Source organism: Sugiyamaella lignohabitans, chromosome B (assembly GCF_001640025.1).
Source record: "Sugiyamaella lignohabitans strain CBS 10342 chromosome B, complete sequence".
Lineage (NCBI taxonomy): Eukaryota > Fungi > Ascomycota > Dipodascomycetes > Dipodascales > Trichomonascaceae > Sugiyamaella > Sugiyamaella lignohabitans.
Genome location: NC_031674.1, coordinates 520,842 through 548,801, shown reverse-complemented (window position 1 = coordinate 548,801; position 27,960 = coordinate 520,842). Strand labels below are relative to the sequence as shown.

General features: G+C 44.8%; 10 protein-coding genes and 1 non-coding gene across 11 annotated transcripts; 7 read left to right on the top strand and 4 right to left on the bottom strand.

Moving 5' to 3' along the window:
* Nucleotides 1-292: 292 nt before the first annotated feature.
* On the top strand, nt 293-2,521 carry KAR3 (Kar3p; the record flags this gene model as incomplete). Its single annotated transcript, XM_018879086.1, has 1 exon — nt 293-2,521. The coding sequence occupies one exon, from the start codon at nt 293-295 to the stop codon at nt 2,519-2,521; it is 2,229 nt and encodes a 742-aa protein (XP_018737036.1).
* Nucleotides 2,522-2,589: 68 nt separating this feature from the next.
* EMP70 (Emp70p) lies at nt 2,590-4,278 on the bottom strand (the record flags this gene model as incomplete). Its single annotated transcript, XM_018879085.1, has 1 exon — nt 2,590-4,278. The coding sequence occupies one exon, from the start codon at nt 4,276-4,278 to the stop codon at nt 2,590-2,592; it is 1,689 nt and encodes a 562-aa protein (XP_018737035.1).
* Nucleotides 4,279-5,237: 959 nt separating this feature from the next.
* Nucleotides 5,238-6,929, bottom strand: EMP70 (Emp70p; the record flags this gene model as incomplete). Its single annotated transcript, XM_018879084.1, has 1 exon — nt 5,238-6,929. The coding sequence occupies one exon, from the start codon at nt 6,927-6,929 to the stop codon at nt 5,238-5,240; it is 1,692 nt and encodes a 563-aa protein (XP_018737034.1).
* A 3,594-nt stretch (nt 6,930-10,523) lies between these two features.
* Nucleotides 10,524-11,381, top strand: AWJ20_2154 (uncharacterized protein; the record flags this gene model as incomplete). The annotated part of the gene is made up of 1 exon (XM_018879083.1): nt 10,524-11,381. The coding sequence occupies one exon, from the start codon at nt 10,524-10,526 to the stop codon at nt 11,379-11,381; it is 858 nt and encodes a 285-aa protein (XP_018737033.1).
* A 39-nt stretch (nt 11,382-11,420) lies between these two features.
* On the top strand, nt 11,421-12,830 carry RCK2 (serine/threonine protein kinase RCK2; the record flags this gene model as incomplete). Its single annotated transcript, XM_018879082.1, has 1 exon — nt 11,421-12,830. One exon carries the CDS (start codon nt 11,421-11,423, stop codon nt 12,828-12,830), a length of 1,410 nt encoding a protein of 469 aa, XP_018737032.1.
* A 1,142-nt stretch (nt 12,831-13,972) lies between these two features.
* On the bottom strand, nt 13,973-14,054 carry AWJ20_2152 (the record flags this gene model as incomplete). Its single annotated transcript has 1 exon — nt 13,973-14,054. It is a non-coding gene; the product is annotated as a tRNA-Gln (tRNA).
* Nucleotides 14,055-16,667: 2,613 nt separating this feature from the next.
* YEF3 (translation elongation factor EF-3) lies at nt 16,668-19,832 on the top strand (the record flags this gene model as incomplete). The annotated part of the gene is made up of 1 exon (XM_018879081.1): nt 16,668-19,832. The coding sequence occupies one exon, from the start codon at nt 16,668-16,670 to the stop codon at nt 19,830-19,832; it is 3,165 nt and encodes a 1,054-aa protein (XP_018737031.1).
* A 567-nt stretch (nt 19,833-20,399) lies between these two features.
* Nucleotides 20,400-22,136, top strand: AWJ20_2150 (uncharacterized protein; the record flags this gene model as incomplete). The annotated part of the gene is made up of 1 exon (XM_018879080.1): nt 20,400-22,136. The coding sequence occupies one exon, from the start codon at nt 20,400-20,402 to the stop codon at nt 22,134-22,136; it is 1,737 nt and encodes a 578-aa protein (XP_018737030.1).
* A 167-nt stretch (nt 22,137-22,303) lies between these two features.
* GPI12 (Gpi12p) lies at nt 22,304-23,146 on the bottom strand (the record flags this gene model as incomplete). Its single annotated transcript, XM_018879078.1, has 1 exon — nt 22,304-23,146. One exon carries the CDS (start codon nt 23,144-23,146, stop codon nt 22,304-22,306), a length of 843 nt encoding a protein of 280 aa, XP_018737029.1.
* Nucleotides 23,147-24,142: 996 nt separating this feature from the next.
* On the top strand, nt 24,143-25,711 carry HXT13 (hexose transporter HXT13; the record flags this gene model as incomplete). Its single annotated transcript, XM_018879077.1, has 1 exon — nt 24,143-25,711. The coding sequence occupies one exon, from the start codon at nt 24,143-24,145 to the stop codon at nt 25,709-25,711; it is 1,569 nt and encodes a 522-aa protein (XP_018737028.1).
* Nucleotides 25,712-26,357: 646 nt separating this feature from the next.
* On the top strand, nt 26,358-27,530 carry AWJ20_2147 (uncharacterized protein; the record flags this gene model as incomplete). Its single annotated transcript, XM_018879076.1, has 1 exon — nt 26,358-27,530. The coding sequence occupies one exon, from the start codon at nt 26,358-26,360 to the stop codon at nt 27,528-27,530; it is 1,173 nt and encodes a 390-aa protein (XP_018737027.1).
* Nucleotides 27,531-27,960: the final 430 nt, after the last annotated feature.

Sequence of the window (27,960 nt, the reverse complement as noted above, 5' to 3'; positions counted from 1 at the left end):
GATAAAGCTACAAGTTAGAATAAGAGTGTTTCTGTAGTATATATTTTATATAAGCTTAAATTATACTCAGTATCTAGTACTATTGACGGGTTAATTATTATCATTCAGATGGTCGTTAGGGTGATTATTTTAAGTGTAGATATAGCCACCGTCTATAGCCGCACTTATGTAAATCACGACCAAGATGTAAACAAACAATTGGAAGCAGATCCTAGTGACGCCTAATATTAACTCAAAGAATTAATTCTAATCTTTGAATAAGGCAATACGCGTCTAAATGAACACGAGTGAAATGGAACTACAGTTCTTGGAGAACATACCTCCAAAAACTAATAATGCTAATTCGAATGCCACCCGCTTACAGCGACCCACAACAGTTCGTAAACCGACACTCAAGAGTTCAATACCAAGCAGTCGGAGTGTTTTACAAGAAAGGCAAAATATCGAAGTAACATCTTCCAAACCATATTCTGTCAAACGTACTGCACTTCCAATATCTAGAAATGTGCCAATTCAAGGAAGGTCAATCAAAGAGCTGGCCCCTCAGAACCACATCTCAGCTATTCCTTCTATTGAACCAAGGCAAGACCAATCAGAAACACACCTACAGACAGAGATAGCTCGACTACGAACCGATGAAGCCAAACTGAAATTTGAAAGAGACAAGTTAGAGGATAAGCTGAAAGCATTCCACGACAAAGCTACCGAAAGAGAGGACACAATAAGGCGAGAGAAAGACCAGATAATCAACTCTCTTCAGAACGAACTACACTCCACAAAGGATGCGTGCCATTTGAAAATTGTCGAATTTCAACGAGAATATAACGATGCTTTGTCAGAGAAAATAGAATCAGAACGCCAAAGGTATCAAGAGTTGCTCAGTCAACAGCAATCGCATTATCAGACTCAACTTGAAACTCATCGTCAACAAATTGAACATGAAAAGCAGTTAGAGAAAGCGGCATCAGAGCAGAAATTGCTACATGAAATGGAGTTGATAAAGCATGAGTATGAAAGAGAAAACCAGAAGCTCATTTTTGAAGTGGAGAACAGCAGATCTGAACTCGAGAAAATAAGAGAGGAATCATCTAGACAGTTACAGGAAGTAGTAGGCGAACTCAAGAGAGAGAATCTCAGGTTGATTACAGAACTCCAGGAAGAACTAAAACAAAAAGAGCATATGTATAGTCAAGAGAAGGAAGCTTTCTTAACTCAATTGCAATCACAGAGAGAACAGCTGAACCAAAACATGACACAAATTTCGATTCAAGCGCGCGAACTAGAAACGACAAAGATGCAACTGACGGATGCACTTGCTAATTCACATAGCCATCAAACTCTTGAAAAGTCACAGCAATCGACAATCTATGAATTACAGTTGCTTTTGAGGACAGCTGAAGAGCATAAAAACATTGCTGAGAAAGAAAGAGATATTGCCAAGGAGAAACTATTTAAAGAGGAGACCGTTCGCAGGAAATTACATAACCAACTACAAGAGCTCAAAGGAAATATCAGAGTATTTTGTCGAGTTCGACCTCCACTTCAATCTGAACAAAATAATCAACCGGTTGCTAAGATTACATTTCCAGACAAGGATATGGAGAGTCAACAATTGTTGGTATGTGGACCAGCATCTGAATCTGCTGTTGGTTCAGTGACTACCAAGGTTCATCCTTTTGCATTTGATAAAGTATTCCCTCCGTCATCATCAAATGAAGAGGTTTTTGACGAGGTGTCCGAGCTAATCCAGAGTGCGCTTGACGGGTATAATGTCTGTATTTTTGCATATGGTCAGACAGGATCGGGAAAAACATATACCATGTCTGGCAACAATGGTATGATTCCAAAGGCAGTAACCAAAATATTTGAAGCTAGCGAAACATTGAAAGAACGTGGATGGAGATACGTCATTACGGGTGAATTTTTGGAGATTTATAACGAGACAATGCGAGATTTGCTCAACAGTTCAGAAGAAAACAAACTGGAAATCCGCCATGATGCCAAGCAGCAAAAGACGTCCATTATAAATATCACAAGTGTCAAGCTAGACTCTCCGTCAACTGTTTATTCGGTGCTGAGGCAGGCTGACAGTAATCGGTCAGTTGCCGCCACAGCAGCGAATGAAAGGTCTTCGCGTTCTCACAGTGTGTTCATTCTTCGTATCACGGGAGAAAACGTCGAGACAGGTGAGAAGTCGGAAGGAACGCTTAATCTTATTGATCTTGCTGGTTCAGAGCGGTTAGCACATTCTCAGGCAACTGGCATTAGGCTCAAGGAGACACAAGCTATTAACAAGAGCTTAAGCTATCTTGGAGATGTCATTTGTGCACTAGGGAGCGAAGATAAATCGCACATACCATATCGAAACTCCAAACTGACATATCTCCTTCAATACTCGCTCAGTGGCAACTCTAAGACATTGATGTTTGTTAATGTGTCACCTTTAGAACCACATGTAAACGAGTCGTTGAGCTCTCTGAGGTTTGCCACTAAAGTCAATAATACCAAAATGAAAAAGTAACTGGGAAAAAACAACTAATCTGTATTTATATAGCTCGAAGCTCTAATGATGAATATAAAACTTAATGCCTAGTCATTTCTTACAAACGAGTAAATATAGTGGACAAAGGCCCAGGTGGAGAGAAAACCAATACTTCCGGTTATGAAGAAGATAGCGGCAGATAATAGAAAGCTGTAACTGACATATAATAAGATAGCAGTCAAACCGTTGTACGAGTATCTAAATATGAGTAGAGACAAGCAACTTAGGAAAACATAGATAGCAGGAGACCCGGAGAGGATAAAACTTGACCATTGCCATCGATAATCACCAGCCAATAACATCAAATAAACAGTGCCAATGGTGATAACGACCGAGCCTAGAACTAAAATAATATATGTTGCCATGAGGAATCCGAACATGAAAAACACTTGGTTCAGCCAGAGTGAGTTCGCAATAAGAGCCAACTCAGCAGCAACGGCAGTAAATGGTAATAGTCCAGCAAGCATAGTACGGGTGATTGGTTTAAGAAGGAAAGGAAGTTTAGGGATTTCAGGAGCCGGTGAGTTGGACTTAAAAACCAATTTTTTATAGCCATTCATGGGCCGTTTTTTGCCTATGAGACTGCCAAGAAGTGATAAGGGGATAGATACAAAAAACCACAGACCAGTCAGTTTCAAAATCGCAGGAAATGGCACAGCACCATCTGAACCTCTAACAACAATCACTAGGTTTAGTACAAGAAAGGTAGCGAATACCAATCCAGGGATAAGTACAGGAGTTAGTAAGAATAAAGTTGACCACAGGGTCAGGTCAGTCTTGATGATGGTCTCTTCGTTTTCGTCCTCGTCCTGAACAAAATCTTCACCTTTATAGGCCCTAAAGCAATAGGCCGCAGTGTATCCAGCTATAATGGACGTAAAAGAGTAGGTATAAATAGCCATGGTAGCGATGGAACCACGTTTTTCAGGAGAAAGGACTCCAATGGCTGCAAATACAATAGTAAGAAGGGCCAAAACAAACAAGTGAGACCCGTTGCCAACCAGTACACTCAGTAATAAGGTGTTTTTAGGGCTCCGAAGAGCTACGTCCTTTAATGACTTTAACCCGGACATAATCGTATTAGGATTGGATTTAGCCTGCTGAATTTTAGTAACCTCCTTTTGAACAAAATAAAAAGCTATTCCACTCAGAACTACACATAGTATAGTACTGACAACAATAAGAGTAATAAGAGGTTTCCAACGGATACGAGAGCCTCGCAGAGCGAGATATTTGTCCCATCTCGAGGCCCAACGAACATCGGATTTGATCCACTTGACAGAATAGCTATATGTGATATTTATACTTTGGGCATTGCCACGGAGTCTTCTAGCAGGGAATGATATTGGCGACTTGGGGGCCGAACACTTGGCAGCACTTTCTTGTGTCGTATAGTTTTTAGATTCTGGAGTCACAGCAGCACCTACAACTCTATACTGTCCGGGAGCATGTTCATGGTATTCAATTTCAAAATCAAAATGATTGTAAAACATGATATGGGGTTCACCGCGAAAATCAAGCACGCCAAATCGGACGCCGTTACCTTGATACCATAGTTGACGATTTATTCTTCTCTCTCCAAAAAAATGATTTAGTTTTGAATTATCATCATCATCGTCGTGGTCAACGTCATCGTCGTCATCATCGTCATGTTCACTCTCTCGGTGCTCAGGGTTCTCGGTAACTGGGAGATGGTCAATGTTCCAGCTATAAGCTAGAGAATTAGCAGTTCGCATCAAAAACTGAACTCCTTTATTGGAGTAATGGCTAGTACATAGAGAGGCACACTCTATATCCTGCAACATGTTCATTTCAAAAGGAGTATTATAGAGACGGCTCCCAGAAACTAGCGAGCCAAGATTACCTTCAACAGATTGAATGCCATCTTTTGGCCGGCAGAAATGAAATTTTTTGGAGTAATAATTATAAGCATCATCGCCCCAATGATGCCAGATAGAAGACACTTTATCCGTTACGAGCAAAACACTCTCGCCTTTAGAATAGTCCCTAGGAGAAGCTCCTGGGAGATTAAAAGCCCATGCCGAGGCAATGTATACCCAAAACGTCACTAAACGAATAAACATGAGTTTGATGAACGCAATGGCAAAAAAAATGCACAAAACCTGCTGAAATAGATGAAGCAGACGGCTCTCTCTAGAGAAATAATTAATCGTGGATGGACTGGACTGTTAACCTCCATCGGCATCGGAGGATATAAAGTTGCAGAACTCACGTGTGCATTATCTGTACTGTAGATCTCATATAGCCACAGCTGTGACTGCTACTTCTACTGCAATCGCAGCTGAAGATATAGATAAAATTAAGTCACACTTTATCAGCCAATCTGATATCCAACTGCCATTTGCCATTCCTAGACGACAGCCAACAGCTAAAGCTTAATAGCTTATCATTATCGTATCCAAAAATGAACGCAGTGAGTACATTCCGCACATAACCAGGTGACTCGTACAAATATTTTAAACTCTAAATCCAACTAAAACGAAAGAAATATCGCAGCTGGTGGACAGGTCGCCTTAGAGTATCTATGTATGCGACATGTAAGCGACCACTATTTACAGATTAACCGAAAACCACCACTAAAGTCAATAACCAAAATGAAAAAGTAACTGGGAAAAAACAACTAATCTGTATTTATATAGCTCGAAGCTCTAATGATGAATATAAAACTTAATGCCTAGTCATTTCTCACAGACGAGTAAATATAGTGGACAAAGGCCCAGGTGGAGAGAAAACCAATACTTCCGGTTATGAAGAAGATAGCGGCAGATAATAGAAAGCTGTAACTGACATATAACAAGATAGCAGTCAAACCGTTGTACGAGTATCTAAATATGAGTAGAGACAAGCAACTTAGGAAAACATAGATAGCAGGAGACCCGGAGAGGATAAAACTTGACCATTGCCATCGATAATCACCAGCCAATAACATCAAATAAACAGTGCCAATGGTGATAACGACCGAGCCTAGAACTAAAATAATATATGTTGCCATGAGGAATCCGAACATGAAAAACACTTGGTTCAGCCAGAGTGAGTTCGCAATAAGAGCCAACTCAGCAGCAACGGCAGTAAATGGTAATAGTCCAGCAAGCATAGTACGGGTGATTGGTTTAAGAAGGAAAGGAAGTTTAGGGATTTCAGGAGCCGGTGAGTTGGACTTAAAAACCAATTTTTTATAGCCATTCATGGGCCGTTTTTTGCCTATGAGACTGCCAAGAAGTGATAAGGGGATAGATACAAAAAACCACAGACCAGTCAGTTTCAAAATCGCAGGAAATGGCACAGCACCATCTGAACCTCTAACAACAATCACTAGGTTTAGTACAAGAAAGGTAGCAAATACCAATCCAGGGATAAGTACAGGAGTTAATAAGAATAAAGTTGACCACAAGGTCAGGTCAGTCTTGATGATAGTCTCTTCGTTTTCGTCTTCGTCCTGAACAAAATCTTCACCTTTATAGGCCCTAAAGCAATAGGCCGCAGTGTATCCAGCAATAATGGATGTAAAAGAGTAGGTATAAATAGCCATGGTAGCGATGGAACCACGTTTTTCAGGAGAAAGGACTCCAATGGCTGCAAATACAATAGTAAGAAGGGCCAAAACAAACAAGTGACACCCGTTGCCAACCAGTACACTGAGTAATAGGGTGTTTTTAGGGCTCCGAAGAGCTACTTCCTTTAATGACTTTAACCCGGACGTAATAGTATTAGGATTGGATTTAGCCTGCTGAATTTTAGTAACCTCCTGAAGAACAAAACAAAAAGCTATTTCACTCAGAACTGCACATAGTATAGTACTAGTACTGACAACAATAAGAGTAATAAGAGGTTTCCAACGGATACGAGAGCCTCGCAGAGCGAGATATTTGTCCCATCTCGAGGCCCAACGAACATCGGATTTGATCCACTTGACAGAGTAGCTATATGTGATATTTATACTTTGGGCATTCTGGGGTCTTCCAGCAGGGAACGATATTGGCGACTTGGGGGCCGAACACTTGGCAGCACTTTCTTGTGTCGTATAGTTTTTAGATTCTGGAGTCACAGCAGCACCTACAACTCTATACTGCCCAGGAACATGTTCATGGTATTCAATTTCAAAATTAAAATGATTGTAAAACATGATATAGGGTTTATGGCGATCATACCTGCCAAATCGGATGCCGTCACCTTTATACCATACTTGACGATTTATTCTTCTACCTCCAAATAATTTATTTAGTTTTGCATTATCATCACCATCGTCGTCGTCGTCATCATCATCATCGTCATCATCGTCATGTTCACTCTCTAAGTGCTTAAGGTTCTCGGTAACTGGGAGATGGTCAATGTTCCAGTTATAAACTAGAGAAGGAGCAGCTCGCATCAAAAACTGAACTCCTTTCTTGGAGTAATGGCTAGTACATAGAGAGGCACACTCTATATCCTGCAACATGTTCATTTCAAAAGGAGTATTATAGAGACGGCTCCCAGAAACTAGCGAGCCAAGATTACCTTCAACAGATCGAAGGCCATCTTTTGGCTGGCAGAAATGAAATTTTTTGGCGTAATAATTATAAGTATCACCGCCCCAATGAATCCAGTTATAAGACACGTTATCAGTTACGAGCAAAACACTCTCGCCTTTAGAATAGTCCCTAGGAGAAGCTCCTGGGAGATTAAAAGCCCATGCCGAGGCAATGTATACCCAAAACGTCACTAAACGAATAAACATGAATTTGATGAACGCAATGGCAAAAAAATGCAAAAAACCTGCTGAAATAGATGAAGCAGACGGCTCTCTCTAGAGAAATAATTAATCGTGGATGGACTGGACTGTGTTCACCTCCATCGGCATAAAGTTGCAGAACTCAGGTGTGCATTATCTGTACTGTAGATCTCATATAGCCACAGCTGCGACTGCTACTTCTACTGCAATCGCAGCTGAAGATATAGATAAAATTAAGTCACACTTTATCAGCCAATCTGATATCCAACTGCCATTTTCCATTCCTAGACGACAGCCAACAGCTAAAGCTTAACAGCTTTTCATTATCCTATCCAAAAGTGAACGCAGTTAGTACATTCCGCACATAACCAGGTGACTCATACAAATATAAAACTCTAATCCAACTACAACGAAGAAATATCGCACCTAGGTGGACAGGTCGCCTTAGAGTATCTATGTATGCGACATGCAAGCGACCACTATTCACAGATTAACCGAAAACCATGCACCGAATTCAGCAGCTATCATGAATCGACCGATGCAGAAGAGCTGTTTATTTGATTTTACTCGAAAACAAAAAAAGAAAAAGAGTCACAGAGCCCTGTCTCAACTACCTCGACCTGATCTGGTCACGAAGCCACAGTAGCGACTGAACGGCGTTGCCAAGACGCGATCTCACTGCCTATCAGCGGACGTCATGACCGACAGCTGGTGATGTCAGCACGCATTATCTTACCTCATCATTACGCATATGCCAATTAAGGTTAAGAATACAGTTTTTTTCACTACCCCTGGGTTGCCAATTCGTCTCCTAGTGACCGAATTCTGGGGACAGGGGTGTGCCTCCGGCGGCTGGGGCTCCGCCCCAGACCCTGGTTGCTCCTCTCGCTGCACTCGAGTCGTTTCGTCGACGGTCCGGCCATCATCATCCATCAGCGCATGCTGAGCTGAGTCTACAGGCCATTGGCTACCCCACTGGATACCCCACTGGACCGAAAATTGGAATCCTTCTACCACCTCCAACACCCCTTTCTCCGGATTAAGCGCCAAACGAGTACTTGCGAGTGTGGCCCTTGACAACCTCAGAATGTCATCCGTCGAAACAGACTAGGATCTGGCAATCACATCAGATCCGACCTGCCAGTCCTACTACTACTACTACTACTACTACTACTACTACTACTACTACTACTAACAGTACCTGCAACAGCACCGGCCACAGAAACATCTCAGGCCCGCATCACCGCCAGCCCCGTGCAACAGCAAAAGCCAAGAAACACCGCCCTCCAGCCCACAGGCCCCTTCCGCTCGCTCGCTGCGGCCGGCCCAGCAGCCCCCTGATCGGAGGTGCGAGCATGTTTCAGATCCAGCTGTGAAACTGCAGCAGATCTCTTGGCCCGCCGTTCTGTACTCCAGATTAACACCACCCACCGGCCGATCCAGGGGGAACGGGGTGTGCCTCCGGCGGCTGGGGCGCTGCCCCAGACCCCGTAGCTCCTGCTCCGCAGGAGACTGCCCCACCCGTCGACGAAACGACTCGAGCGTAGCGAGAGGAGCAACCAGGGTCTGGGGCGGAGCCCCAGCCGCCGGAGGCAGACCCCACCCAGCGGGTACTGCAGATTGGTCCCAACTGCGGCCGACGGGCGGCCATCACGTCACTGATCCCCCAGCTGTGTTGTCTTGCTACTGGGGGATATCAGCAGCAGCAACGGCGGGTGAAAAATTGTTACGCTTGCGCTTGAGTCGGTCCGAGACATATATTAAAAACGAAAACCACGCCAACGGGCCAGTGGGAGTTAATTTTCGTCAAACAAAGAGTTCTCGCTTCTACAATAGCACACCACCCGAACCGTATTATCGCTTGACAGGTCTAACCATTCTAGACCAGTAGCTTCCGGAGTCAACTCAACTTTCTTGACATCCATTCACCACGCATTTCACCCAGTCTGCTTTCGGCACGATAACTGTATCAGTATTATCAGTCAGTGATTAGTACTACAAACAGCCTATTTTGTACTCCCGCTCCTGCCTATACTGGACCTGTATTGACACTTCCAACGCCAGTTGCAGCAGCAGAAGCAGCAGAAGCAGCAGAAGCAGCAGAAGCAGTAGCCCACCAGCGATCGCTCTCCACTAAAACCAAGCCAGGTTTCTAACCACAACAGAACAACAACGAGTAGCAGTTGCTGTATTAGTAGCAGCAGCTGTAGCAGTCCCAACAGCAGTCTTACTAGCAAACTCAGGAGCTGATTCGGAACAAAGTCTAGCAAACAGAGTCACTGGAATTATAACTATAACTATAACCGTATCAACAGCCGACTCAGTAACAAAATCAGTAACAAAATCAGTGACAGTTTTGTGACATTTTTTGTGACAGAATAAATTTATATCAGTTATTTGTGTGACAGTGACAAATTAGTGACAGAATCTGTTACCACTGGCGCCGAAACAGGTGAAAAAAGCGGCACATCACAGCACATACAGCAGCATCAACCATCGTCTGAGGCTTTTTGTCGGCGTCATCGTCTTCGTCACATACATACACACACAGACATCCCGACTGTAGCGAAACGACGAGGCTAGCAATCGTGGCTGTCAATCCTTGCTTATATTTCACATGCACCACGCACCCACGCATTGTTAATTCCATCGACAATAGCAGTAGTAGAGTAATAGCAGCAGCGGCGGCGGCAGCAGTAGTACACCAGCAGCATCAGCATCAGCAGCGGCATCAGCAGCAGCAGCAGCAGCAATAAGCAACGCACGAACGAGCAACAAATTATTCCACAGCCATTTCTCGTCATTCCACTGGCGAAACGACTCGACCGACACTCTACTTCACAACCCAAAAAAAATTTCATAGCCTGGCGCTTGATATCCGTGTCCTTCATACTAACCCATCTGCCGATTCGTCATCCATCACCAGTAATCACCACACCACCGTCCTTTGTCTCGTTTCACCTACACCATGGCCGTGTTCGAGGTAAGTGGTTCATTGGGGGGACGGGACGTGCCTCCGGCGGCTGGGGCTCCGCCCCAGACCCTGGTAGCTCCTGCTTCGCAGGAGTTGGCCGTGACCGAATACGAAACGACTCGAGCGGAGCGAGAGGAGCTACCAGGGTCTGGGGCGGAGCCCCAGCCGCCGGAGGCAGACCCCACTCACCGAGAAATCACAGCTAACAGGTCTAGAATTTAAGGAATTTCATTCGCCACGGCAAACAGGCGGCGGCTTATGCCAGTCCTGACGGGTCGATGGGCCAGCAACCGCTGCTGGATCCGGCCGCCGGAGTTGGCATTGCTGGGGTTCCTCAGCAGGTAGGAGCACCTGGAGCAGGGCCTACGGGCTCATTGGGTCATGGATACGATACACGACAGTCTGTTTCGGAACCCAATCTGGTTCAAACGACACAGCAACAACAACAACAACCACAACAACACACTCACATTCAGAGTAGTCAGCGAAAAGAGGCGTATGATAATGCCGTCAAGCAGATAATCGCCGAGGAAAACGAGGAACGATCGAAAATCCACCGGTACCCGGGTCTAGAACGGTTCGATCTGATTGAAAAAATGGGCGACGGTGCTTTCTCGATCGTATACAAAGCATACGACCGCACTAACAAGACCTATGTGGCCGTCAAGATCATTCACAAACAGGAACTGAGTACTAATCAGGTATGTTTTTTAACCAGAGCCAGCCTGCTGACCAAGCACTGGCCACCGGTAGCTGCTCGTGATTGTCTAAATCAGCGAACGGGTCCGGTGGCCAGAGCCTGTGCCGCCTCCTCTCCCGGGATTCCGAGTTCAGTTGCTGATACCGTTTTAGAAAGACCGCCATTTGGGCCACGCTGCCAAAAGAGCAGACATTTCTACTCAGGTGAGGCATGGGCTGGAGGGGGTGTGCCTCCGGCGGCTGGGGCTCCGCCCCAGACCCTGGTTGCTCCTCTCGCTTCTCTCGAGTCGGGCGTCGGGTGGCCAGCAAACGGGGGCTGGGACACCTGGCCATCCCCCGCGAAAACGACTCGAGCGAAGCGAGAGGAGCAACCAGGGTCTGGGGCGGAGCCCCAGCCGCCGGAGGCAGATCCACCGCTACGAGTGAGCCAGAACTAACAGGAGCAGCATTCGACGATTCTGAAGGAGGTGGCTATTATGCGACAGTTGAACCACAAGAATGTGGTGGAGCTGATTGACTTTAAAGAGACCAAGGACCACTATTTTATTGTGCTGGAGCTGATTCCAGGCGGTGAGCTGTTCCACCAGATCGTGCGGTTGACGTATTTTTCAGAAGACCTGGCGCGCCATGTGATAGTACAGGTGGCCGAGGCGGTTCGGTATTTGCATGAGGTGGCTGGCGTGGTTCATAGAGACATTAAGCCTGAGAACCTGCTGTTTTACCCTATAGATTTCATTCCGTCGAAAAATAAGACCATTCGTAAGGGCGAAGACGAGTCCAAAGAGGACGAGGGCCAGTTTGTTCCGGGACTGGGCGCGGGCGGCATCGGCGTGATCAAACTGGCTGATTTCGGGCTTTCAAAGGTCATTTGGGACTCGAAAACAATGACTCCTTGTGGAACCGTTGGTTATACAGCTCCGGAAATTGTTAAAGATGAACGATATTCAAAGAGTGTAGACATGTGGGCTCTGGGATGTGTGCTATATACAGTTTTGTGTGGATTTCCTCCATTTTACGATGAGAGCATTGAAGTTCTGACTGAAAAGGTCGCCAAGGGCCAGTACACGTTTCTCAGTCCTTGGTGGGACGAGATTAGTGCTGGAGCTAAAGATTTGGTCAGTCATTTGTTGACAGTGGATCCTGACTCGAGATATACCATTGATCAGTTTTTACAGCACCCGTGGATCACAGGAGCTACATCACGCCATGCCGGGCCTGCAGCAGTGGCAGCAGCTGCTACGGCTAGTACTGGTATAGTTGGATCGACTGGAAACAGTCTTGGCGTGATTCCCGAGATTAAGTTTACTGGATCTAATAACAGTGTAGGTACTGCTACCACCGATATTACCATGATCAACGCGGTTCCTGAGAGATCGCAAGCAGCATCTGCCTCGACTAAAGAATTCCCCACGCCAGTAGTGGCTACATTGAAGGAAGTGTTTGACGTGTCGAATGCTGTTCATCGGATGGAAGAAGAAAACGCTCGAAACAATAGATGGAAGGGTAGATTCCAAGATAACTTGCTTGAAGAAGAAGAAGAAGAAGAAGAAGAGGAAGACGACACTGCCGGACATGGCAGCGTCACTCATAACGAGTATACTATGGATGTAGAGCCTGCATATAACGATCCGTCACTAGACGGAGTTGAGCAGAAACTGCAGCGAGTATCAGTGAGTAAAGCTGTTCCTATTTCCACGACATCTTCGAAGACCAAAGCCAGTCATGCTGTACCACGATCGTCGCGAAAGCCTCATAACCATCAACATCATCACGGACCGCTGGCTACTGGCGGTCTTTTTGAACTTCATCTGGAAGGAGCTACTTTAATAGAGAGGAGAAAACGGGCTGGCAAACAGCCACCCATTACTCACTCGCTAGTTACCTAACCAGTAAGAGAGTGAGGTTTTTTTTTCTCGAGACAACGTCAGCGTCAGTTCACATGCCAGCGGCACCTGCTACCCCTGTTCACAATTGTATCACTGTAATTATCACACCTGCCTTGTATATTTGCACCCCTCTCTGGCTCTACTACACCAGAAGAACAAGTTCCCGATACAGCCAGCACGCTGGCGCCTTTTGTACTGTTTCTTTCAGCATTGTTCTCACCCCACTACGTTCTATTATTTTTCTTTGCTTTGTTCATATTATTTCATGTTACGACTATAGGAGTTCTGTTAATATACATATATATCGCTAACCCACGTGCCTCCGGCGGCTGGGGCTCCGCCCCAGACCCTGGTTGCTCCTGCTTCGCAGGAGACTGCCGCTACCGGACACGAAACGACTCGAGCGAAGCGAGAGGAGCAGCCAGGGTCTGGGGCGGAGCCCCAGCCGCCGGAGGCAGACCTCCTGGAAAGTAATCAGAGTGGTTTTAATTTAAGGATGCTATGAAGGAGGGGCCTCGCCGTAGCTCGTGAGGTGGGCCATGTCGCCGTAGACGTTGGATTTGTAGTTGCTATAGATCTGATACTGCGGTTTTGGGATATGACCCTCGGTCACGGTGCCGAGTCGGAGTCGGCCGATGGATGAGTTGCGGTCGTCCTGACTGTAGATTGGACTGCCACAGTTGCCGCAGAAGTACCGTTTCTTGAATTGCGAGGACTGGAACGCTTTGAGGACGTCATGGCCGCTGGTGAGCTTGAATTTGGCCATCTCAATTGGACCATTGACCGCGAAGAACGTGCCATTGGCCCGCTTGCATTTATCGCAATGGCAGATGACCGTCAGGTCCAGGTCGCCAGTGTACTCGAACTGGATCTTTGCACACAAACAGGTTCCCTTCAACATTGGTGGATGGTTTGAAAGTGAGTGACTGATTTGATAAAGTGGGGATGATGGGCGTGATCCACGACCCAGACTCACGCTGCGGCGGGGCCGTTTGGGAATAATATCGGACCCATTAATGGGGCATTGTGACGCACCCTCTGACATGACAATGATTCAGACTCACCTCGCATGGTACATATTTCACTGATTTAGGAAATCCGTACAAAAAAATGAACGTACTCCTCAGGAAACTCAAAAAGGAAGGTCGCACCCGGAGTCGAACCGGGGTTCCCAGAAGATTTTGAAATCAAAATCTGATGTGATAACCGTTACACCATGCAACCATTTTTCTGACCGGAAAAATACCCACTTCGTTACGGACTGGACTAATAACTAATTCTGGAGGAGTGCTGGAGGGGTGCAATGGGTCCTGCCTCCGGCGGCTGGGGCTCCGCCCCAGACCCCGTTGCTCCTGCTTCGCAGGAGATTGCATGGGGTTCGTGAAAAGAGGTAGTGGGTCTGTTAGGGATGATTTTCTACCACAGAGCGAGTTTTGGCGCCTTGAACCGCTCGAATCGCAGGCTCGTAAGTGAACATGGCTTTAATTAGCACCTAAAATGTGATTCGTTATTGCCCCTTACGTGGTATGAATTGGTACTCCAACGAGAACACACTATACAGCGCCATGGAAACGTGTTACGCCTCGAAATAAATAGACTAATTGCTATTTTCTCTGAGAGCTGACTGGGTCACCAATAAATATCAGTTGGATGACACTTTTTGCAAGTTGAGAGAGCACCTGAAGCTCCTGACAGCTTGAAAACCGTGGTAGCACTACTTAGTGTTTGCAGATGAGAGTATATTTTGACCCTGTCGGAACGTATTTGTGATCTCTCAATTGTTTGAATTTGACTATTTACTATTTAGTCACCTTGATGGTCGAGAAGTCACCTCGTATTAGTTAGGTACTTTATCTAAAGTCTCCGGTCGTCCAACTGTTAATAGATGACATATTCACATTGACTTTTAGAACAGGTCTCATTATTGGGGCTACAAAGTTATAGATACTAAATAGTTCAAAGAAGGGGCGTAAGCAAACAGAAAAATAGAAAGAAATAGAGGAGTAAAGTACTAAGTTTAACTATGAAGAAGTTCAGTGAACCTGATATTTTGTCAGGGGTCTGCTTCAGGGGAGGTTGAGCACACTCTTCCCGGCTCCTGGGACCCCCCACCCACCGACTCGAGCGCAGCGAGAGGAGCCACGGGGTCTGGGGCAGAGCCCCAGCCGCCGGAGGCAAAGAGACCCCGAGCGAGAAGTGTTGTCACATGTAACGCAGAATTTTTCGCCGAATGTAGATAGGACAATCGATTGTTCTCTGCAGGCCTTTGTTCTTCGCTGCAGGGCGACGGCCGTCTATGCGCCCCGACGGGGTTCCATGCAGCTGCCACCCGGCAGCGGCCGTTGGCCCTCGGCTTATCTCGCATGGACAAATCATGACGTTCCAAAGAGGTATTTTTAATCAGCATCTGCTAATGGAAGTGGTGTTGACTCTCTCTGGGAGAAGAGATTGCTAAAAGCCGGGATATACACAAATATACACATTCTCGCTGTGATATCCCCTTGTTTTGAAAGATCGAATTTTAGTTAGTTGCTGGTTGACGGCAGCTCGTTAGCCAGCTAGCCGGGTTTCGGAGGCTGAGTGCCGTTGGAACATTTTTTTAATGACAGATCGGGCTTAGCGGCTGATAGTGGGGCAATTTCGCCTGTTTGGAATTACAGGCGATGATCATCTACAGCCGAAATTTATCTGGTTAATAAAATTTATTGTCTATCATGCCGGACCGCTGGCACTACTATTGCTGCTAATTTTGGTTCCTGCCTGCCGATTAAATTACGCTACTAATCTCCTGTCGCGTGGCTTAAGATTATAATTTTATGCATCTATTACAGCTGTCTTGTACCTGAAACACGGCTCCGGTGAATTGTCTTTCTCAAACCTTACTTCAATTAATCTAATGCTGACCATCGATTGCCAATACGTGTATGCAGGCATTGCCCTGGCCGCTTGCTCCTCATGCTGGAAGTGACCTGAAGGATAATTCGGGTGACCCTGTTCCGGGTGGTGAAGTTGATAGATCTTTTAAGAATTATAAACACAAAAGATGATAGAACAATTGCGAATAGTTGCGAAGGGCGGCGAACAGTTACGAACGTTTTGTCACCGGAGGCATGCCGTCCACGTTGCAGGTTGCCTGAAATCTGCTGGCTCTTGCGATGCGATGCCTGTTACCGCCATGTGCTTTCTTATCGCACGGCGGCACCCCCCATACTGGAAGTACAGCCAGTTACAGCCAGCGTATAGACTGACCACTAGGGTAGTAGCGGGGCAGGTCGTTCCTGCCAGGTTCACCTCACTGATGAGCCATTAGCGATAATCAACGGATATTTAGTTAGTAAGAACATGTTGAATATCCTATTAATGGATTGGCTGACGGCTCGGCTATTACCGGCATACCCCTAGCCACCCCCTAGCCATTTGCCCCTCTATAGCCCCTCCCCCCTCTCTGCCTCGTACCCCCTCGATACTAGCGGGAGTTAATCTTATTGCTCACAACACGCTTCTCACCCTTAACTCTCCGTTGGCCCTGATTTCAAACGGGGTATTTTTTTTGTCGGTATATTGCCCCACCTGCCCCAACCGTCCAATAATGCACCTCCTAATCTTATTGGGACCTCCTATCTTACAGGGTTGGGGGTTGTGGAAAATTTTTTGGTGCAAGCCGCATGGGATGGAATTTTTTTTTTTAGGTAGCATATATTGTGGTTTGGGAAAAATTTTAGATATAAGTAAGCTTCTTCTCGTAGTTTTCTAAATTTTTTTTTTTTTTCTTCTCTCTTCATCCACTTTTTTTTATTTATTTATTTTCAACCTTTAAAAAAAATTCAAAAAAAAAAGATGGCCGCTGCTGCTGAAAAGGGAGAGTCCATCAAGGTTCTCAACGAGCTATTTGCTAAGCTCGTTGTTGCTGATTCCGTTGACGAGAGAAAGTCTGTCGCTCACGACGTCGCTTCTTTCATCAACGGTCCTATTGAAGAGCACGATTTGCCTGAGAAGTTCTTTGCTGACTTGAAGGGTGCCATCAACAACAAGAAGGACGTTCGTGCCAAGCAAAATGGTATCGAGGCCTATGGTTCTATTGCCGCTTCCAAGGAATTGGCTCCTTCTGTTGAGCCTTTGTTGGTTTCTTTGACTTCTGATGTCTTGGAGAAGGCTGGTGACAAGAACGTCGAGGTGCGTGACGCTGCTTCTTTGGCTGTCAAGGAGTTGGCCAAGAATGTCACTCCTCACGCCGTCAAGGCTTTGTTGCCTCACTTGACCAACTCTATTGCCAACTCTAACAAGTGGACTGAGAAGGTTGCTGCTTTGGAGGCTCTTTCCATCCTTGTCGACTCTGCTCGTGATCAAATCGCTCTTCGTATGCCTGAGTTGATCCCTGTCTTGTCTGAGGCCATGTGGGATACTAAGCCCGAGGTTAAGAAGGCTGCTACTGCCACCATCACCAAGTCTACTGAGACTATTGACAACAAGGATATCATTAACTTCATTCCTGCTCTTATTGCTTGTATTGCCAAGCCTACTGAGGTTCCTGAGACCGTCCACTTGCTCGGTGCCACTACTTTCGTTTCCGAGGTCACCACTGCCACTCTTTCCATCATGGTTCCTCTTTTGTCCCGTGGTTTGGCTGAGCGTGATACTGCTATCAAGCGTAAGGCTGCTGTCATTGCCGATAACATGTGTAAGTTGGTCGATGACCCACAAGTCGTTGCTCCTTTCTTGTCCAAGCTTTACCCTGCCTTGAAGCAAAACTACTCCAACATTGCCGATCCTGAGGCTCGTGACGTTACTCTCCGTGCCATCAACACCTTGAAGCGTGTTGGTGAGATTGGTGACGATGACAAGATTCCTGAGATCTCCACTGCCGGTGACACTGGTGTCAACTTGGCTATCATTAAGGACTTGCTCAAGGACAAGAAGGTTGACAAGAGATTCGATGTTATCATTGAGTATGCTGCTGCCATTGCTGGTGACCTTATTGACGAGCGTCTTATCAATGAGGGTGACTGGGCTGAGACTCTTCGTCCCTTCCTTGTTGTCTTCCTCCACGACGGTGAGGCTCGTACTTTGATTGAGGAGCTCCGTAAGAAGTCTGTTGCCAACATTCCTGGTGGCCCTGCCTTCGATGAGGAGGATGACGAGGGTGAGGACTTGTGTAACTGTGAGTTCTCTCTTGCTTATGGTGCCAAGATCTTGCTTAACCGTACCCAACTCCGTCTTAAGCGTGCCCGTCGTTATGGTCTCTGTGGTCCTAACGGTGCTGGTAAGTCTACTCTTATGAGAGCTATTGCCAACGGTCAAGTCGAGGGTTTCCCTACTCAAGATGAGTGTAAGACTGTCTACGTCGAGCACGATATCGATGGTACCCACGCCGACACCAACGTTGTTGACTACGTTATCGCCACCGCCGGTGAGGAGGTTGGTTCCAAGGAGACTGTTACCAAGACTTTGGTTGAGTTCGGTTTCGTCAATGGTATGACTGAGATGCCCATCACCTCTTTGTCTGGTGGTTGGAAGATGAAGTTGGCTCTTGCCACTGCCGTCCTCCGTAACGCTGATATCTTGTTGCTCGATGAGCCTACCAATCACTTGGATACCGTCAACGTTGCTTGGTTGATCAACTACTTGACCACCTGTAACATTACTTCTATCATTGTCTCTCACGACTCTGGTTTCTTGGACAAGGTCTGTCAATATATTATCCACTACGAGAGATACAAGCTTAGAAAGTACAAGGGTAACCTTTCCGAGTTCGTCAAGAAGGTCCCTGCCGCCAAGTCTTACTACGAGCTTGGTGCTTCTGACCTTGAGTTCAAGTTCCCTGAGCCTGGTTACCTTGAGGGTGTCAAGACTAAGCAAAAGGCTATTGTCAAGGTTTCCAACATGTCCTTCCAATACCCTGGTACCTCCAAGCCCCAAATTAGAGATATTAACTTCCAATGTTCTCTTTCTTCTCGTATTGCCGTTATTGGTCCCAATGGTGCTGGTAAGTCCACTCTTATCAACGTCTTGACTGGTGAGCTTCTCCCCACCTCTGGTGACGTCTACGTCCACGAGAACTGTCGTATTGCCTACATTAAGCAACACGCTTTCGCCCACATTGATAACCACCTTGACAAGACTCCTTCTGAGTATATTCAATGGCGTTTCCAAACTGGTGAGGACAGAGAGACCATGGACCGTGCCAACAGACAGATTTCCGAGTCTGATGAGGAGGCCATGAACAAGATTTACAAGATCGAGGGTACTCCCAGACGTGTTAACGAGGTCCTTGCCAGAAGAAAGTTCAAGAACTCTTACGAGTATGAATGTTCCTTCTTCCTTGGTGAGAACATTGGCATGAAGAACGAGAGATGGATTGCTATGGGTTCTGTCGACAATGCCTGGATTCCCCGTTCCGAGCTTATCGAGACTCACTCCAAGCTTGTTGCTGAGGTTGATATGAAGGAGGCTCTTGCTTCTGGTCAATTCCGTCCTCTTACTCGTAAGGAGATTGAGAGCCACTGTGCCATGTTGGGTCTTGAGGCCGAGCTTGTTTCTCACTCCCGTATCCGTGGTCTTTCCGGTGGTCAAAAGGTCAAGCTTGTCTTGGCTGCCTGTACTTGGCAACGTCCTCACTTGATCGTTCTTGACGAACCTACCAATTATCTTGACAGAGACTCTCTTGGTGCTTTGTCCAAGGCTATCAAGGAGTTCGAGGGTGGTGTTGTTATCATTACCCACTCTGCCGAGTTCACCAAGAACTTGACTGAGGAAGTCTGGGCCGTTTTGGACGGTAAGATGACTCCTTCCGGCCACAACTGGGTTACCGGTCAAGGTGCTGGTCCTCGTCTTGATCAAAAGGAAGATGAGGAAGACAAGTTCGATGCTTTCGGTAACAAGATTGAGGCTAAGAAGAAGGCTAAGAAGTTGTCTGCTGCTGAGTTGAGAAAGAAGAAGAAGGAGAGAATGAAGAAGAAGAAGGAGCTCGGTGATGCTTACGTCTCTTCTGATGACGAATTCTAAATCTAATTAACGACACAAAGCATTTTCTGTTTTTTTTATTTGTTTTTAGTCTTCTTGAAGGTTTCGGTTCATAATTATAGAGATTGGACTTTGTTGAAAAAAAGATAATATTGATAGAATAAATAGTCAAAAAATAAAATATTATTAAAATTAATATCTCTCTCTTTTCTAGTTTGCTCGGGCAGCTGGAAAATTTCACCAATAAACGAACAAGCTTATGAGGGATATGCTTAAGGCAGCTGGGATCCGCCCAGACCCGTTGCTCCTCTCGCTTGCGCTCGAGTCGTGAATGGTTCCTATGTAAACTATTAATATAACTTTTGACTTTGTGTGAAATTAATGTTTCGGTGAACCAGTTGGTTAACGGGAGAGAGAATTTTGTACTGATGCGCAACCCTTACCCATGTCATTTTGTCACTGAAAATTTCGGAGTATGGAGGTGAGGGGTTGATGCTGTTATAACCGAGTTCGGTGTGCTTCATCTCGACAAATAATCTGAGGTGCTCGATTGTCGAGCGACCTATTTTGAGAAGCACTATCAGACTCGTCAAGCTAAATACACAGATTATGATTACGCGGTGTAGCAGGGCAGGACCATTACTGGTCAGCTCGGCAGTGGCTCGGTCGCTCAAGTCTACGGCAAGCAATTTTTTGAGAAATGAGACCAAACTCATGTCCACTTCGCAACCTTTTGCTAAAGATATTTTTATTCGAAGTGAGCCATATCGAGAGCCATTTGACCTGGAGGGCCTGAAGAGTGGACTTGTTGATGCTTCAATGCCGTCGGATCACCTAGAAACTGACTTGGATCAGAAGTTCAGAGGAGACCCAACAAGCATTTTCAAACGCTCTGAAGTAGCCACTGCACACGGAAGACTGGGATCGCCTATAATTCCTTCGGTATCACATTCACCAAATGTAGAGAGATTAGGGCAGTTCATTGCGTCGAAAGACTTGAATTCAGCGTTGCATACATTTCAAAAGTTAATAGATGAAGATGAGAATGGGTTGAGTCACTTCACGGCTACTCAATGTAGTCAGTTACTTGCCATGATTCCATTGGGTCCCATTAAGGCTCCACAGTATTGGCCTTTAGCACAAAAAATCGCATCTGCTATTAAGGCATCAGGACATAAGTTACAGGCTCATGACTACGCGCGCTTGATAGAATGTGCATTCAAAGCTCACGACTACGATAGCATAGATCAAATTTGGAATGAAGTTCAAACCAACTTACCGGTCTCATTACACAGTACAGATCTTTGGAACAAGTATATTATGACGACATGTAACGCATACCCGAAATTCTGGCGACAATGGGCAGGAATGCAAGTTAAGAGAAATGAGTTCCGCATGTTCAAACCTGACGAGACGCCTCTAGCTGTAAATGATGCTGTAAGGTTACTTGGGAACATGCTTGAAAATAATATTCATCCCAACGCACGTACCTACGAACTTGTCATATTATATCTCTGCCAAAAAGGTGACTTAGCTGACGTGCGATCTATTATCTGGTCAATATGGCATATCACTACTGAACCCAATGTATTGAGAAGATCAAGAAGCAAATATAGGAAACAATTAAGACCCAGTAAAGACTCGCCACTGGCTCCAACAATCTCTACACTAAAGGCAGTTATTGACGGATTTTGCATGAATGGTAAGGTCACTGAAGCATTGAGACTCATGAATAGATTACAAAAAGAATACCGGATCGATATAAGTGGAGGAAGCCGCGGTGGAAAGGCTATCCATCTGTGGTCTGCTGTACTTTCTTGGGCATTCATTACTCAAAGGCCCATAGAGGGAGCATTTACACCGGCGGACACATTTGAAAATGTGTGGACTATCATGACTGAACAATACGGAATTAAACCGACTGACGAAATGTATCGTCTTCGAGGCCGATTTTTTGACTCGAACGAAAAATATGAGGACCTTATAGCAGATATCCCAGAAATCTTGAATTCTGGTAATCCCCACCGGCTGGAGATAGCACGACGCAATCTTCAAAAGGCAGTCAAAGGAATCGCCAGACAGGGTCAAATTGACGAAGCAGTAAGCATTGTCAATGAGTGGTCACAGGCCCTTGGCGAGTTTGAACAGGTTCGTGAAAACTTAATTAAATATGTCAATACGTCAAGTACTATACAACGATTGATAGCTGAGAGAAGCCCTAACGAGACGAATTCTAATACAAAGTCTAGCAGTCACGACTTACATGACAACAGCATTCATGGCGAGACTAACCCCTTTGACTCGAATGTAAATAAAACCAATAGTGCCAGGTTGGACACTGTTTAAAGTTACGATATACTGAATGTATGATTTATGAGCACAAAACCTGCCCGTTGTATTATCTAAACTACTCCAACAAACTCCTGTGACCTCCTGTTCAGTAGGAGTGATGAAGTTTTAGGACGAAGCCCCAGTCGTCGAAAGAGAAAAAGCGAAGCTACTTGTATTAATATCTAATTTTCCTTGATAAGATCGTTAACAATCATGTAGCGAGAAAAGATCACCCATCCATGTCTGTACCATTTCATTTGTGATTCATGAGCCTTAATCATGGCAGACTTCGCCTGGGTAAATTGAACCTGTCGGGAGATAATTGATGCACGGACAGGTTCAGCGGTGGGCTCAGGAATGTGCTTGAGCAGGTCGTACTTAGCAGCCCATTCACTGTCATAAATCTGTTCATGGACCTTTCTTACCCAAGGAACAGCATAGTAACTGATGAATGCATCGAAAAACATCAGATATTTACGATAGATGGACACGGTCTCGAGTTTCCAAAGTCCAACATCACTGTGCTCTTGGACATACAGAGAGGCACCCTTACCAGTAGCAATGTGGTTCGTATGGGCAGAAACACCTTGAGAGTCGAAAGTAACAATAGCATCAGTATTAGAAATAGCAGGAATATCTCCCAATACATCAGAGATCAATTTGGGATCCCAAGCAGCCTCCATTGAATCAGGGAAATCTTCTTCATTCTCAACAACGAAGAGACGCGAAGGAGGGATTGCAAAATACCAGGCGCTTCTTGCCAACTCTATCTTTCTGGTAGCGCCAAGACCCTCGGAGTTTCCTGAAGATAATGACACAATTGAGACAGTATTATTGAACTCAGGAATCGTTAGTAGGGCCAATGAAGGGCCAAAGAACATAACTTCATCATCAGGGTGCGAAATCAGGAAGGTGATATTTTTGTTTGTCAAATCAAAAGGAGCACCATATGGAATTGTTCTGGTAATAATCGACCAGATGAATCGTGGCAACGCAAATACTAAGATTGGAAGTAAAAGATTCATTTTGGTGTCTTGATGTGATAAACTGGATTTTTCACCCCAGATTGGCACTTAAATTTGCGGAGAGCCATATATACGGCTGATTTTTCACATGTGTTCTCCGAATCGAGGTACTCAGCTTGCCTTTTGCTGTTTGGCTGGCTTATGATCGTATGAAGATGACCAGTAAAATCAATATATATGTGATGTGAGACTTTCTGGAACATACAGCTTGGCGAGTACCTTTATCATTGTATTAATGATCTGCTACCTTATTCATCTCCATATTTAGTTTTGATCGACAGACAGTGGTGTAGTTGCCTATGCAGGGTCCAGTGGTGGTTCGTTGAACTCTATTTGTGTGATGGAATCACCACTTCACGAAACTCAACGGTCTCCCTAAATTAGAAGACAGGATATTTAAATTTAGATACGTATCGTATAAATTGTCTGGTTGAAGAGTACGGTTAATAGATCTGACCAGTAGTTAACGAAATAATAATGAAGCCAACATGAAGGTCCTCAGTAGATAACATCCCCGCAATCTGCAAATACTGATTATATTTTTTGGTGGATCGCACAATCTCTCGGACCACCACCTAACGTGCTCACCATTAGACAGTCCAGACAGTCCAAACAGTCGCGTGGGGTAGATCAAAATGTGGGGTAGATCTGGTTGAAGAGGGGTCCAATTAAACTCTGGAGCATAAAATGCTATTTCTTTTTGCATATACTTATGGGCGGAAGATCATTGCCGCAATAACACTGTACAAGCTCTGCTCAGCAGGTACGTTAGATCGTAAATGACCCCACCCTGTACATGGTCTTGGCACCACGTACGCGGAGGAACTCACGGAGGGTTGCCCGCTGTCAGATCAATCAGCTAGTCTTCAACATGGAGTGTGGGGAAGTAGATGACTATTTACTATAGTTTAAGGTCATTTGTAGATTTTCCTATTTAAAGGTACGCTGGAATCCGGTGTGGTTTACTCAGAGCATACAAATTTTTTTTTAACTATCATGAGTGATACCAAAGAAGTACTTGATCTCGTTCAAGAGGAAAAAACTTTAGTCGATGTGACACCAAAACTTGAACGGTTTTGGGTGTTTTATCCTCACATCTTGAAACTTAACACCCTCTTAGTAGGTGCTATTCTAGCTCAGATTGTATCTGGCTTTGATGGCAGTATGATGAACGGTCTCCAAAGTCTTGTACCTTGGCAGCAGTTTTTCGACCATCCTACTGGTGGTAGATTAGGTACTATGAGTAATGGTGTTACTATCGGAACACTGATTGCTGTACCATTTGCTAGTTTGATGACTGATGCTATTGGAAGACGTTTTACTATTATTGTTGGCTGTATTATTATAGTTATTGGAGCTATATTGCAAGGAGCAGCACAAAACTTTTCCATGTTCATTGGTGCTAGAATCTTACTAGGTGTCGGTGGATGTTGGGCCTCTACTGCAGCTGGTCCTTTGCTCGCTGAATGTGCTTACCCAACTCAACGTCCTACAGTTTCTGCATTCTTGTTAGCGAGTTGGCCCCTTGGCTCGTTCGTCGCTGCTCTTGTTACTTGGGGTCCTTATCGCTCGGATCTCAAGACAAGTAACTGGAGTTGGAGAATCCCCTCTTTGCTCCAAGGTTTTTTCCCCTTGCTTCAAATCCTACTGGCCTTCCTTGGACCTGAGAGTCCTAGATATCTTATCAGCAAAGGACGAGAGGATGAAGCTAGAGCTTTCTTTACCAAATATCATGCTGCAGGAGATAGCGAGCACCCAGTTGTCAAGTTCCAAATGGCTGAAATTACTGCCGCTCTAGAGCTGGAGAAGAACGATACCTTGTCTCTTAAGAACTATTTGGCTTGGTTCAAGACCAAGGCAATGCGCCACCGTCTTTTCATTTGTATTGTTGTCCCTGCATTCCAACAGCTATCTGGTAATGCCATTATCTCATACTACCTGACCCTTATCCTCAACTCTATCGGAATCACTGATTCGTTGACTCAACTAAAAATTAACATTGGTATGACTACTGTATCGCTAACAGCTGATGTTATCTCTGCTATCGTCGTTAGTGCCTACAGAAGAAGAAGATTATTTTTAACCGGATATACCAGTATGCTCTTGGTATACATTGTTTTTACTGTCCTCTCAGCTGAGAACCAAAGGAAGAACTTCACCGACCATTCATTAGCCAGTGGTGTTGTCGCGATGATTTTCGTTTACCAGATCGCATATCATATTGCCGCCCCAATTGCAATTGCATACATTATGGAAGTCTGTCCTTATAACCAGAGAGCTACTGGTAGTATGTTGTATCAGTTATCAGCTAATGTTGTTGGCACATTCAATAATTATGTGAATCCCATTGCTATGGCAGCAATTAATTGGCGTTATTACATTGTTTGGATCTGCCAATTGGTTTTCCAGATTAGCATTGTATACTTCGTTTTCCCCGAGACTGCTGGTAAGGATCTTGAAGATATTGCTGAAGTCTTCGGTGAGGTCGGTGCAAGAAGAGCCATTGCCAACTCAGCTGGTCTTACCGAGAAGATGGAAGCTATTGAGCATGTAGAGTCTGTATAAGAAGTGAGTGTAGCAGTAGAGAATGTTGGATTGATTTTGAGTAAATGAATATATTAGTTTTAGCAAGGTTCGACAGTATATGACAGTATTTGCCAGTGAGTACTATTGTTCGCTGAGCACTACATATATTTAACTTTTTCCATAGAAATTTTTATTTATTGTTAAATAATAATTGTGCATCCAGAGATACTTTGCCTGGATAATTTTAACAAGTTGTATAACTAATGCAATCTTGGTGTATAATTACTAGAAACGAGAATTCAGAAACTAAATCAGTACCCAGATCACACTATGTATTTACGTTTTCATGTGTCTGATAGTGGAAACCGCGCGCTCCGAACCAATGGCCGTATGATTTCATGCGGGGAACATTGACTTTGAACATCCCCTGAAATTGACTAACTGGGTTCAGTGCATAAAAAAAGTGTGGGGGTCTGCATCAGGAAAAACTAACGGACCGGTGCCGCTTACTGGATCGCCAACGGACCGAAGGTAATCCCGGTGACCCACAATTTTGACTTCTTGCTGGAACAATCCCTTTGAAACACCGTATTTAAAGTACAAGATGACCAAGTTAGTATGAAGAAGACTGGTTGACCCTCTTTGACCATAATTATTTCTGCAATTAAGGACAACATTTTCTAACATGACTTATCCAAGCTCTCTATCTCTTTATAAGGAGATACTTGACACTGCTCATCTTAAGAAAATCATCGAGGTTGCTAAACTAAAGCCGACAATTCCAACTGGATTCCCTCATTGTACGCCAACTGGTAATACCAAAGAATATATATATGAACCATTTGAATGGTGGACTTCTGGATTCTTTCCAGGAAGCTTGTGGGCAGTGAAAGAACGGCTCACCAAAACTGATGTGGTTGGTCTTGATGAGAATGAACTAAATGCATTAGCCGAGGACTGGAAAACCAGGCTAGAACCTCATCAGTTTAACACAGATACTCATGACATTGGATTTCTTATTATGCCAGCGTTTTGGAGAGAATACCAGCTAAATCGAAGCAAGAAAGCTGGCGAGATTATTGTCCAAGCAGCCAAATCGCTTATGACCCGATGGAGTGACACAGTCCAAGCCTTTCGCAGTTGGACAACAACCACATCCAAGCGATATAACTTTGACAATCCAGAATCGGACTTTTTAGTCATTATTGATAACATGATGAATTTGGATCTGTTATATGCCGCGTCTATTATCACTGGAGACTCAACGTACGCTGATCATGCCACCAAGCATGCCGACACTACGATGAAGAATCAGTTCAGAGATGATTACTCATCTTACCATTTGATTGTATTTGATAGTAAGACAGGCACCAAAAAGATTGGCCTTACATGTCAAGGTTATAGTGACAGCAGTTGTTGGAGCCGGGGCCAGGCATGGGCACTCTATGGATACGCCAGTGTATACAAGTATACCAAAAACCCTAAATATCTCGAATTCGCTGAAAAATTAGCTGATTACTTCTTGTCAAGAGTCGAGAATGGTGCTGTTTTCTGGGACTTCGACGCACCAAAGCCCTGCATTTTGGATATCTCAGCAGCGATGATCGCATGTTCTGGTCTTCTTTTAATTTGCGAACTCCGGAACGATTTGAAATACAAATCAAAAGTAGATACTATTCTTGATTTTACCATGTCCCATGCTGCGACGAGCTCTGACAGTGTTGTGATTCTCGACCATTCTACTGTCAACAACAATGCCACCGCCAATCACAGAATATACGACTCGGGTCTTGTTTACGCAGATTACTACTTTTTAGAAGTTGGAAACAGGTTATTAGATATGAACTTACTCAATTAGTGCTCAATTAATATTAATAAGTTTAATTGATAATATTTTTTATAATGATTTTATCTCGCGGTACCAGGATATACCCTGATCTAGCTGCAGCTGCTAAATTTCCACACTGCAATTGCAGGGAAACTTTTAATTCACAGGAAGAGAAAGGTCTAAAAAAAATTGTTGATTAAACGACTTATTTCTCCCACTACTTAGACCAATTTCTGCTTGCTAGTGGCACCACTAATCTTAAGTCCAACTGGACCCCCACTCGAATCTGCGCGGGCGCGGGTTTCCCCGCATAAAACTCGTGAAGTGAGGTTTGGTGATAATAGTCTCCTAAAATCATGTTGCTAGAGGGACAGACATAATGTCAGTGAACAGTCCAGAGAATACGTTATACAGCACAGCTTGTAATAACTGTAGGCAGAAGAAAAGAAAGTGCTCCAGG